Source organism: Podarcis tiliguerta (assembly GCF_965153285.1).
Source record: "Podarcis tiliguerta genome assembly, chromosome: 6".
Classification (NCBI taxonomy): Eukaryota; Metazoa; Chordata; class Lepidosauria; order Squamata; family Lacertidae; genus Podarcis; species Podarcis tiliguerta.
The window spans coordinates 2,936,546-2,948,260 of NC_139539.1; the positions used below are offsets into that span (position 1 = coordinate 2,936,546).

The window sequence follows — 11,715 nt, forward strand, 5'->3', positions numbered from 1 at the left end:
CCCCAGCACAACATATTTAGTCTTAATATAGAGTGCAGATGGAAGGATAGTTCAGGCATGCAGCCATCAGCCAGGACAATTTGTCAACTGATGTTCAGAATGCACAGGAGCAGATAATTATCAGAGGGTAAGATGCTGTGCTGTCACCACAGAAAGTTACTGCTGATGTGATGAGGTAACATAACATGAACTAGGTAACCTGACAGTTTGCAGATCTCCTGCCTGAGGATTTTTCTGTGGGAAAACTCTACAGGTAAATTAGGGAGCATAGTTCAGATGTACATCAGGAAAGCTGAATCATGATTTCAGAGCAATTATGCAGAGAAAAGTGCATAAACACTTTAAAACAAAAAAATCAAGATCCACTATCTGTTGGCTCCTCTTTTCAAGAGACTCAAAGTAAATGCCTGCAATTCAAAGTGGACCAAGTGGTTATTCCTTTCAGAGACTTTTAAAAGGTCACAGCTTCTAAACATAAAAAGGATGCTGAAAGAATGAGTGTACAAGAGTTGGAAGGAATCTTGGAGGTCTCCTAGTCCAACCCCCTGCTCAATGCAACAAAATAGTTTCAAGGTGGCAGCCAGGCTGGGTTTCCAGAATAGAGAGCTCAGAAAGACATGATTGCTGACCCACCAAAAGCCATTAAAATGCAACTGATGCACTGAGCTCTCAGCGATGTTGCAAATGGGCCCAATAAAAGGTGCATAATATTTGATTTACGAATTATTACGGTGTTTCAAAAAGGAGATTATTTCTTAACTTCTATTTTATACTGTGTACAGTGCTTAGACTGCCAATTTTGTAAAATGCAAAACTGCTCTAAAAGGCTCTTGTGTAATAGGATTAAAAAATAAAAAGGTATCTCTATGCTACCTGGGAATTGCCGCAAACAGAACTGGTCCACAGGGCACCAGAGTTATTAGGACTAAAACTCCTCTGAAAGTCCCATAACGTGTCACAGCTGATAGCAAAATCATTTGCTTATAGTCTGCCCACTCCCAGCAAGGGGGAATGGGAATTAAATCCATTTGGCAGCTCAGAAAACAAAAGCACACAAGGCAAATGTCAGTTGGTTGCACAACTGAGAACGTATCTGCTGGTTCCCAGTTCTTAATGTCAGAACACTTCTTGTCAGTGAACAAGCCGTCTTGAGAATACTGTGCATTAAGGAAGCACCAGACGAGTCATTAATTCCAGAAGAGGTAGCAAGACAGCAAAGAAAGGGGAAGAGAGGAACGGGAGTGGGTTTGCTTATTTGAACCACAACTGTGGGAGGAGGGAATGTTTCCTGGAAGTCATCCACTTCTCCTTTCAGGTCACGTTCTAGTAATATTCAAGGAATGCCATGAGGATGAACCTGTAGAATCCAGATATATCCAGTGCTTGCTTTGAGGGAGACCTTGTATTTATGAGAACTGTATGCAAGTAGTGGGTCGAAAGGCATCTCTTCCTCTAGGGGCTACAATTCGTCCCTTGACGTGGGTGGATAGTCCATGCCAAAAAAGGACGAGGGTCTCCCATGCACATCGCGTTCTCTTTTCACAAAGGCAGTAAAGGAAGAAACACAGTTTCCAATGAAGTGGTCAGACTTGCTGAGAATGTACAAATCTACCTGGGGCACTTCAGGCTGCAGGTACACCACTTTTATCTGAAAAGGGGAAAACAAGCAGAGACCAGTGATTGAAAGTGAACACACACATGCAGACGTGGCGTTTGCCACAAGCTGTCTGTCTACTCACTCTATCCCTCCACCTGAACTTGTTTCATCAAGCTGCACCTTTCTATAACACCTTCAGGTTCCCAGAGTATCTTTCAGATGGAGTCTGTTGGATGCCATTCTGTCTTACAGTCCTTGGTTCAAGGTTTGCCATGTGGAAAGTCACCTGAATGATTTCCGAACTAGTGTTCAGCTACCTCTATATCGAATGCAACTGCATCATATATTCTGAGCAAAATAACTGTGATGCCAAATCACTCAAAGACCCAGTAGAGCCCAAACTTTCTTCTGCCCATCCCTGCTGTAAGCCCCCCTGATTCCTCCGTCTGAGAAGAAAGGCAAGATATTAATATTTCCAATGCATAAACCCAGAGAGAGAAAAGCAGTGAAGTTTGCACCAATAACTACTCATTGCTTCAGCTGCAGCAGGACATTACCTTTTGTTTGAAAAGCTGCTGTATTTCCTTCGTATAAGGTTCAGAGTCACTGGCGATGTACACAGCTTTTGCATCTGTCTTCTTCACCCAGAGTCTTAGCGCTCGTTTTATCTCTTTCAGGCCTGGCAGACACATATCCATGGTAAGGGGTGCAGCAGTGTTCCGATCATAGCCCACACACTGTGGCGAAGCCATTAGATGAGACCCGGCAGTGCCATCTTTCAACATATTGCATGCATTTTTCTAAGGCGGAGGGAGGAGAAAAACAGAACATCACACACAGGTAGAAGTGGTAAGAAACAGAGCATCATACAAAGGTAGGAGGACTTCACAGCAATGGAGAAGGAAAATTCCATACAGCTAGCCAAAGCAGGCAAAAAAACCACATTGCTAATGGAGGGTCCTTGCCGCGGGACAACATTCATCCAGTGCTTTACCAGCTGCACTGGCTCCCGGTGGAGTACAGGGTCAGGTTTGAGGTGCTGGTTTTGACCTTTAAAGCCCTGTGCGGCCTAGGAGCCACATACCTATGGGACCGCCTCTCCTGGTATGCCCCACGGAGGACCTTATGACAACATTTTGGAGGTCCCAGTTTGCAAGGTGGTTAGATTGGTCTCAACCAGGGCCAGGGCCTTTTCAGTACTGGCCCCGACTTGGTGGAATGCTCTGTCCCAAGAGACTAGGGTCCTGCGGGACTTGACATCTTTCTGCAGGGCCTGCAAGACAGAGCTGTTCCGCCTGGCCTTTGGTTTGGACTCAGTCTGACCCTTATGTTTCCCTCCCATTATGGTCTTGATTTATCGGCTATTTTAAAATGAGGCTGCATTTTAAATTGCATTTTAACCTGTATTTTAAATTGTTTTTTCTCTCTCTCCCCCTATTATGTTTTTACTGTGATTTTATTGGTGTTAGCTGCCCTGAACCCGGCTCTGGCCAGGGAGGGCGGGGTATAAATAAATGTATTATTATTATTATTATTATTATTATTATTATTATTATTATTATTATTATTAGCTTCAGTTATATTCCCATCCCCAAACAGTCTGGTTCAAGTATGCACCAAGCTGACAACAACTGCAAGTCACAATGTGTACACCCCTTCAGGATCAGAGAAAGCATGCCTCTGAATATCACCAGCTGCTGGGGAAGAAAACAGAGAGAGGGTACCTGATCTCAACTCTGCTTATGAGCTTCCCAGAGGCACCCAGCGGACAAAGGATGGCCCTAGGTAGGCAACAGGATGCTGAGCTAAGTAGGATTTTGTTCTGAACCAGCATATGTTCTTAACAGCCCCACCCTCTCCCTTTTTTATTTGTATGGAGCTAGAAGCTGCCAGTCAGACTCTATTACAGCCCATCCCACATTACAGTCCCCAAGGAAGTATATGTAAGAACCATACCCAGTCTGAACCGACACGCAAATGGATTCCCACGTAGGGTCTGACCAGGAACGAATTGATATAGGACTCGCCTTTGTTCACCATCTCATCAGACCATACCATGTACTGATGCAGGGACCGGTACTCTTCCAGAACTGGAAACTGGGCTGGGGCCCCCGGAAGAGCCACAACAGGATGTTCAGAGGAGGGAAACCTAGTGAAAGACACAGTGGAAAGATCAACAGGAGCTACAACTTGCCATGTTTGCTCGCACCAGTGCTGCTCAGTTTTTACTGTTAGGAACTTTTATTGCTAATGCTTTTTTTTTTTAGTAAATTTTTTTTAAAAAACACACCTACAACAAAGAGATGAACTACTAACAAGATTTATGAAGAATATGCTAACCCGAATAAAGTTAATCTGTATTTTGCATTTCTGTTCTCATGCTCTTCAGCTCATAAGAACTTCCTAATTCCCCAGACGCTTTGCATCACCTCCCAAATATTTGCATACTGGAGCTTAGGCGGGCCTCCTTAGGGGAAAGAAGTTGCAAAATGCACCTCCCTGTATTTTAAACTACGGCAGCAATCTCTGAAAAATCAACAGACTAAGCAAGCAGACTTTAGTTATGCATGCATGCATCTGCCTAATACTGTCACAGACCTTTGCCCTACGCATGCCAACTGGCAGCAGTGTCTTACGGTCTCAGAGCTGGAGGTGTCTTTCCTAGTTCTACTGCCCAAGATCCTTGAACTTCTTACAAAACACATACCACCCAAAGACCATTATGCGACTCTTCTTCCTTATTAAAGCTCTGAGCAGCGATAGCAAACTGCAGGTTAGATGTGGGTTGCAGGGCCAACTTTCAGATTGTACTGGGATGGCAAGGAGAGTGAGACTGGGCTGTATTTTCACCCCCACATTATTTAGCTTTTTCCTAAATGATTTAGAGGAAAGTCTAATGGACCCAGATGGTCATCTCCCAAAAATAGGAACCAGAAAGACCCCTATTTTGCTATATGCCACTGCTTCTTCTCCCATCCTCAATGGAAAATGTAATGTTATTATCAAGGCATTTTTATCTGCTCAGTTTTTGTCTGTTATTATATTTTGTCTGTTTTTGTGTTTTTGTTGTTGTTAAATCACCTTGGTTGCCATCCGTGCAGAAAGGCAGGATACTTAATAATAATAATAATAATAATTTTTATTTATACCCCGCCCTCCCCAGCTAAGGCCGGGCTCAGAGCGGCTTACAAGCAATAATAAAAACAAGATGATTACAACTTAAAAACAAAAGTAAAATACAACATGAAAATAATGTAACATTAAAATATTAAAATGTAGCCTCATCGCAGGAGGAGAAGGAAAAGAAAAAAGAAAGAGAGGGAGGGAGGGAATCAAATTGGCTCCAAGCCAAAGGCCAGGCGGAACAACTCTGTCTTACAGGCCCTGCGGAAAGAAATCAGATCCTGCAGGGCTCTGGTCTCATGAGGCAGAGCGTTCCACCAGGCCGGAGCCAGAGCTGAAAAGGCCCTGGCTCTGGTTGAAGCCAATCTAACTTCCTTAGGGCCTGGGACCACTAGGGTGTTGTTATTTATGGACCTTGAGGCTCTCCGTGGGGCATATCAGGAGAGGCGGTCCCGTAGGTATGAGGGTCCTAGGCCGTGAAGGGCTTTAAAGGTCAAAAGCAGCACCTTAAATCTGACCCTGTACTCCACCGGGAGCCAGTGCACTTGTCCTTCTTTCCTTACGGTCTGCAAATAACAACATCTTGGAGATTCCAGGCCTCAGGGAGATTAGGCTGGCCTTGACCCTGGCCTGGTGGAACACTCTGCCACAAGAGATCAGGGCCCTGCAGGATTTGGCATCTTTCTGCAGGGCCTGCAAGGTGGAGTTGTTCTGCCAGGCCTTTGGTCAGGGCTCAGCCTGAATCCCCTTCTCTTTTTGTATAAGAACTAGTATGAAAGAGGCCTCCCAGCATTCTCACAGACCCATATAAGAACAGCGTAAGCAGTTGGGCCTGATGAGCATTTACTGTTCCCAACCATAGCTGTCAACCTTTCCTTTTTTTGTGGGAAATTCCCTTATTCCAGTGCCATTTCCCGCTGCTTCTGGCTGCTATCCGGGATTGTTAGATATCCTGTAGACTGTCCCCGGGACAGGTGAGGCTGCTGATCCCTTATTTTCGAGGCTGCTGATTCCTTATTTTCAAATCTGAAAGTTGACAGCTATGTTCCCAACCCTAATCCTGCGGAAAGCCATCTAATTAGATTTTAATTTGATACTGACTTGTTTTCTTAGGAGGTAATTTAATTATTATTTGATTTTACACCAATGTTATTGTTAAGATATTCCGTTCCACCTCAACAGATATGTGGAATTGTTGTCACATGTCTGTTTACACTCCAGCACAGCTTACTGGGAACTTCTGTTATGCTGCTTGCTTGGACATGAAAGGGAGAAGACATGTTTTTCCTTTTGTCCTGATGTACGCTGAATAAACTGCCTGTAAATATGCTTTACACAGCCTCTCCCTGCCACTTCTGTTGTGCGTTTACTCTGCTGAGTTGCGTGCCCAGCTTCTGAAGCTCTGGGTCGCAGATTCATGCTGAACCAAGGCCTGGAGTTCGACCGGCACGTTGGCCAGTGGGCTGGAGCCAGCTGGGGGCTTGCTAATTGCTCCTGATTCCTTAGCAGCATCCCAACAGTTATATGTCTGATGTTAGCTGCCCTGAGTCTGGTTTCGGCTGGGGAGGGCGGGATACAAATAAAAGATGATGATGATGATGATGAGTATTATTTCCAAGAACCCTTTACAAGCCAGAGCAGCAATGGAGGAATGTGCCCAGTGCCTAACCATGCCCTTCGCCCAATGGCACCCCCAAGCGACACTTGCTACCTTCGAATCCAGTGGTCCTTGTAAGAGGCACTGAAGGAGAGGCCTCCAAACAGCTCCGACCTATCGAAATCCACAGCAAACTGATCCCAAAAGGGGCCAAAGGGGTTTCCATCCTGCAAAAGCAAAGGCAGCTGCTTGTTCACTGCGGCAGACGAAAGGTGAGGCAGGCCAGAGGAACAGGCAGCTTTGCAATTGCTACGGGAGCCACAAGCTCCTAGCTGACACAACCCATATTCCATAGTCCCGCCCCCACTGAAACCTGTGTGTGAGTTTACCAGAAGCTTTCCAAGTAGAGAAAGGAAGTTAAATACAAACACACTGAAATGATCCACAGAACATTATCTAGAACAAGCTTCCTCAAACTCAGCCCTCCAGATGTTTTGGGCCTACAACTCCCATGGTCCCTAGCTAGCTGTTGCATAATACTGTTTTATAATTTATGATAATTTAGAATTTAAATGTATTTTCATGCAATGTTTGATACTTCCAGCTGATGAAGGTGAATACATCGAAACAGGGCCCTGTCCTGGTTTCTTATCCATAATTTCTGATCCATAATTGACTTCTGCTCAATGATTGAAACTTAAGATCTTCAAGTCAAATCTGACTATGGACTAACACGAACTCTTATCTCTAATACTGTAACGAATTATTGTGTTATACATATCCTTATGAGCTTGAATTTGTAATCTCTGTTTGAGTTCGTAATCTCTATTTGAGTTTGTAATCCTTGTCAGAATACATACTTTTGAATGGATTAGTTTTTGTTACAATTGACTATTGATTCATGAGTAGGGACCACTCCCACTACTCAAACTTATATTGGCCAGAGTTCTTGGTGTGCTTTTTTCTTGATTTAGAAGAACGGCAGCAGCGGAGCTTTTACTGCAGCCCAGGGTTACAGAAGGCACCTCAGGGATGTGAAAGACTCCTACCTTCATGGGACAAGTCCTTTTGTCAGCACTCCTCTGAGCCGCTGCTTCAAAGCAGTATGCCACTCGCTTGCCAGGAGGCCAGTGGATGGGCGCCAACTTTTCCATAAATTCCTCCAAAGTGATGACCCGGTGGTACTCCAGGAGAGGCGCCAGCTTGAAGTATTCTTTGTAGGGGACGTGCTGCTGCAATGCAAAGAGAACAGAGTTTAGGAGCCTGTCCACACACATAATTGTTCCAGCGATAGTGAATCCACAACCGTCTGAAGGAAAAGCGAGCAGCATAACTTAAAGGGCTGAAGGATTTCCAAAGCCTAGTCTACCCTGGTCTGTCAGATTTGCAGGTTTGATGTACTATTGACTCCTTCACTATCCATGAAACTCTGGCTTGAAGCAGAGGCCAGGAGAGCTTTCAAGACCTGCAGTTGGCTAATTAAAGACTAGAGGGGGACCAGAGCTTAATGGTTGAAAACAATTTTTTTTTTTTGCTTGTACAAGGTATACAAAATGTAGGTAGCACCCAACACCAGCAGAATTAACTCATCTATTCCAAGGACCTATTCACTGAGCCTGCTTTATGTGTGGCTTTGGGAAAATACTTAGTATTCCAAAAGCACAGAACCCAAATATACCGTATTTTTCACCCTATAGGACGCACTTTTTCCCCTCCAAAAATGAAGGAGAAATGTGTGTGCGTCCTATGGGCTGAATGCGTCCTTTCGCTGTGTGCGTCCTTTCGCTGAAGCCTTTCGCACCGACCCCTCTTGCTCTCCAGGCTTCGTGCAGCCGGGCTCCCACAGCTTGTGGAGAGTTGCCTGCATGCTGAAACCTGGGCGCGCTGCAAGCCGTGGGAGCCCGGCACTGGGCTCTCACGACTTGCGGAAAGCTGCCTGTTCTGGGGGCTGGGGTCGGGGGAAGCTCGGGCTTCCCTCGCCCCAGCCCCGTGCCTGGGGGGGAAATAATTTCCCCCCCTTTATTCCCCCCCCCCAAAAAAACTAGGTGCGTCTTATGGGCCGGTGCGCCCTATGGGGCGAAAAATACGGTACATCAGAAGTTTTCAGAACTACTTACATTTGTGTAGGGAGGCCTGTGATACCGGTACTCAATCCAGGGGGGCACAGCTAAGGTCCGATTCACCATTTTAGCAAACGCCAAAGAGCCCAGAAAATGGTCTGCTTGGTTCCCAAATCTCCCTTGAAATAGAACATAAAGACCTGTTTCTTAGTCACCAGGCTGGGGCAGAGCAACAAGCCTAGGGCAACTTCATACGGAAGAACTACATGGCTGCCAAAATCAAAATGCTTCCTTCATTATGTTGAATTATTCACAAAGCTTAAGCATAAGGCAAGTTGCATAAATGTTAGGACTCTGGAACTACTCCCAACCCACAGAAGCTTGCAGAAGGCCTCTCCCCTGCGTAAAAAAACCCCTAGTAATCAATGGCAACCAATAATTACTTCCAAATAACAAGAAAGGAAACTCTTACAAAAGTATAAGAAACTTATTGCACAAAGGACTAACAGATGAAAGTATACTTGGATAGCAAGACTTCTGACCTCTGTGGATTTATTTGGAAAGCTGTCAGAAAGCGGTATCAAAGCAAGCTGTCAGAAAGCGGTATCAAGGAAGGTGGCAATGAGACGTCTGATAACCTGGAGGCAAATTATACCCATAGCGAACAATCAAGTGGCTATTTACAAAGCTGAAATGAAAATCACAGTTGCTGTCACCTTAATTGAAAGCTTGCCCAGGGAGTTTATAATAGTTTAGCAGTCTTTAAATCTCTCTCTCACACACACTTTAAGTCCACACACTTTGTATTATTTTCTTAACTTTTAACATTTAACTTCTAATTGTTGCACTCCACGGGTTGATCAAGAACCACAAGCAGGTCACTCCCTAACCTATAATGCAATAGTAGCATGCAGCAACCTAACAATAACCTACAGGGCAGCAGCCCCACCAGGAACATGCTGGTGATGCAGCACCCAGCAGGATGGAACTCCCCGCTCGCCAAATGATGAGCAGAAGGTTCAAGGCTGCTGGCAGCACAGGTCTGCTTTGCCCTGTGGAAAACACACTAGTGCAGCAGCACCCAGCAAGACTGAACCTGTCCCTCTGACCCATCATCTGACAGACAGGGGAAAACAGTCTTGTAAAAGGACATAACTCAACTGCAGAGCACCTGTTTTGCATGCGCAAGGCCCCAGGTTTGATCCCCAATATCATCATTGTAGCCTTTCTAGGCCCTTCATCATTAATATGAATTAATTTTAGATGCCACCCTTCATCCAAGGACCACTGGGCAGTTTACAGTATTAAAAACACAAAAATACATAATATAATAAACAAAACAATAACAGCCTTCCACACATACAATTTAAAAGGCCATAGAGGCCTGGGAAGGACTCTTGGTTTGCAGTCCAAGGAAGCTGCTGCCAGTCACCGCAAGCAACACTGTGCTAGATGGACCGCGACCCACCTTGAGAGCAAGGCAGCATCCCAAGTTACAAAAAAAGCACAGCAGGAGAAACGACATGTTGGTTATTAGTTTTTTGCTGTTGTTGTTTTTTACACAAAGGTAAAAGAAACAGAGGAGAAAAAAGATGTGAATCTGTGGCCTCCAGGTATGACTGGACTTCACTGCCAATTATTTTTCTTGATTTTCTGAATTACAGTATTACAAATCATTGCCAAATTAATTCAATTTAATACAGTTTTAATACAGACCCTCCCTGCCCACGGACTGTCTCGCCAGAGTGGTGCATGCTCTAGTTATCTCCTGCTTCGACTACTGCAATGCGCTCTATGTGGAGCTACCTTTGAAGGTGACCCGGAAACTACAACTAATCCAGAATGCGGCCGCTAGACTGGTGACTGGGAGTGGCCGCCGGGACCACATAACACCAATTCTGAGAGATCTGCATTGGCTCCCAGTACGTTTCCGAGCACAATTCAAAGCGTTGGTGCTGACCTTTAAAGCCCTAAACGGCTTCGGTCCAGCATACCTGAAGGAGCCTTTCCACCACCATTGTTCTGCCCGGACACTGAGGTCCAGTTCTGAGGGCCTTCTGGTGGTTCCCTTGCTGCAAGAAGCCAAGTTACAGAGAACCAGTCAGAGGGCCTTCTCGGTGATGGCACCCACCCTGTGGCACGCCCTCCCCTCAGATGTCAAAGAGAAGAACAACTGCTAGACTTTTAGAAGACATCTGAAGGCAGCCCTGTTTAGGGAAGCTTTTAACGTTTAATAGGTTATTGTATTTTAATATTCTGTTGGAAGCCGCCCAGAGTGGCTGGGGAAACCCAGCCAGATGGGCAGGGTATAAATAATAAATAATAATAATTATTACTATTATTTTTATTAAACCGGTTTCCCACTCTCCACATGAGATATGTCCAAGATGTGCCCCTATCGCTGTGCTTTGTTCTCAGTTAAACTCTAGTTAACACCCTCCAGAATTTGTCAAAATGAAGGCAGCCCTGTTCAGGGAAGTTTTTAATATGTGACATTTTAGTGTATTTTTCATCTTTGTTGGAAGCCGCTCAGAGTGGCTGGGGGAACCCAGCCAGATGGGCAGGGTACAAATAATAAATTATTATTATTATTATTATTATTATCCATCAGCTGCCCCTTTACATCCCTGCATGCAGCAAAACAATCAATCAATCAAACAAACAATCAAACAAACAAACAAACAAACAAACCCCACATGAACCTTAACGTATATTCTCAGTGACAGCAAGTGTGGTTAATACTCCATCTCCACTTTAAACATTTGCTTGATTTTGAGTAAGTTCTGAAAAAAAAAGGTACGGCTGGACTTCCACTCCCAGCAGCCAGCGCGGTCCGCAGTGAGGGATGACGGGAGTTGTAGTCCAACGGCGCCGAGAAGGCCCCTCAGAGCCCCCGGCCTACAGAGCCTCCGGCCTACGAGAGAAAGGAGAAAAGGGGGGGGGGGAGGGGACTGTGATGACCCGAGTGGCGCCCTGGGAGGGGAGGAAAGGAGGCGCCCCCCCCCCCGCCGCCTCACCCATGCAGGGGCAGTAGAGTAAGTATCCCGACGGATCCCAGGCGCCGCCGCCTTCGCCTCCGCTGCCCAGGTGGAACAGGACGAGCAGCACCTGCAGGCCCGCGACGCCGACCGGCTCCTTCCCGGGAACAGCCATGCCTCCCTCCGTCTCTTCCTCCGGCTTGGAAGAAGCGGCTTCGGCTCGTAAAGTTTAGCGGGAGAGAAGCTGCCTCGCTAGGCCGGGCTAGGCCGCGCCCGTCTCCATGGCGACCGGCCCCTTTTCCCGGCACGCCCCGCGGCGGCGGCGCTCGTGAGGGCAGAGCGGCCGGGACTAAGGCGGCT

The 11,715-nt window shown here is 45.9% G+C and overlaps 1 protein-coding gene across 2 annotated transcripts; it reads right to left on the bottom strand.

The window, feature by feature from the left end:
* On the bottom strand, positions 1-11,668 carry POFUT1 (protein O-fucosyltransferase 1). 2 transcript variants are annotated; one of them, XM_083447557.1, is made up of 7 exons: positions 11,395-11,668; positions 8,435-8,556; positions 7,367-7,549; positions 6,432-6,544; positions 3,554-3,746; positions 2,155-2,397; positions 1-1,648 (listed from the first exon to the last, which is right to left on the bottom strand). In XM_083447557.1, the coding sequence occupies exons 1-7, from the start codon at positions 11,528-11,530 to the stop codon at positions 1,460-1,462; spliced, it is 1,179 nt and encodes a 392-aa protein (XP_083303683.1). In that variant the 5' UTR covers positions 11,531-11,668; the 3' UTR covers positions 1-1,459. The 2 variants fall into 2 exon arrangements, with proteins under 2 accessions (XP_083303683.1, XP_083303684.1); XM_083447558.1 differs by lacking the exon at positions 11,395-11,668 and adding an exon at positions 11,080-11,247.
* Positions 11,669-11,715: the final 47 nt, after the last annotated feature.

What these genes read in the sequence shown, in the direction of transcription:
- POFUT1 (XM_083447557.1), bottom strand. Translation starts at nt 11,530, where the DNA reads ATGGCTGTTCCCGGGAAGGAGCCGGTCGGCGTCGCGGGCCTGCAGGTG. An exon ending in AAAGGACTTGTCCCATGAAG is followed by an intron (nt 6,545 to 7,366) that starts GTAGGAGTCTTT and finishes TTGCTTTTGCAG; the next exon opens with GATGGAAACCCCTTTGGCCC. An exon ending in AGCAGCTTTTCAAACAAAAG is followed by an intron (nt 1,649 to 2,154) that starts GTAATGTCCTGC and finishes TCCCCTTTTCAG; the next exon opens with ATAAAAGTGGTGTACCTGCA.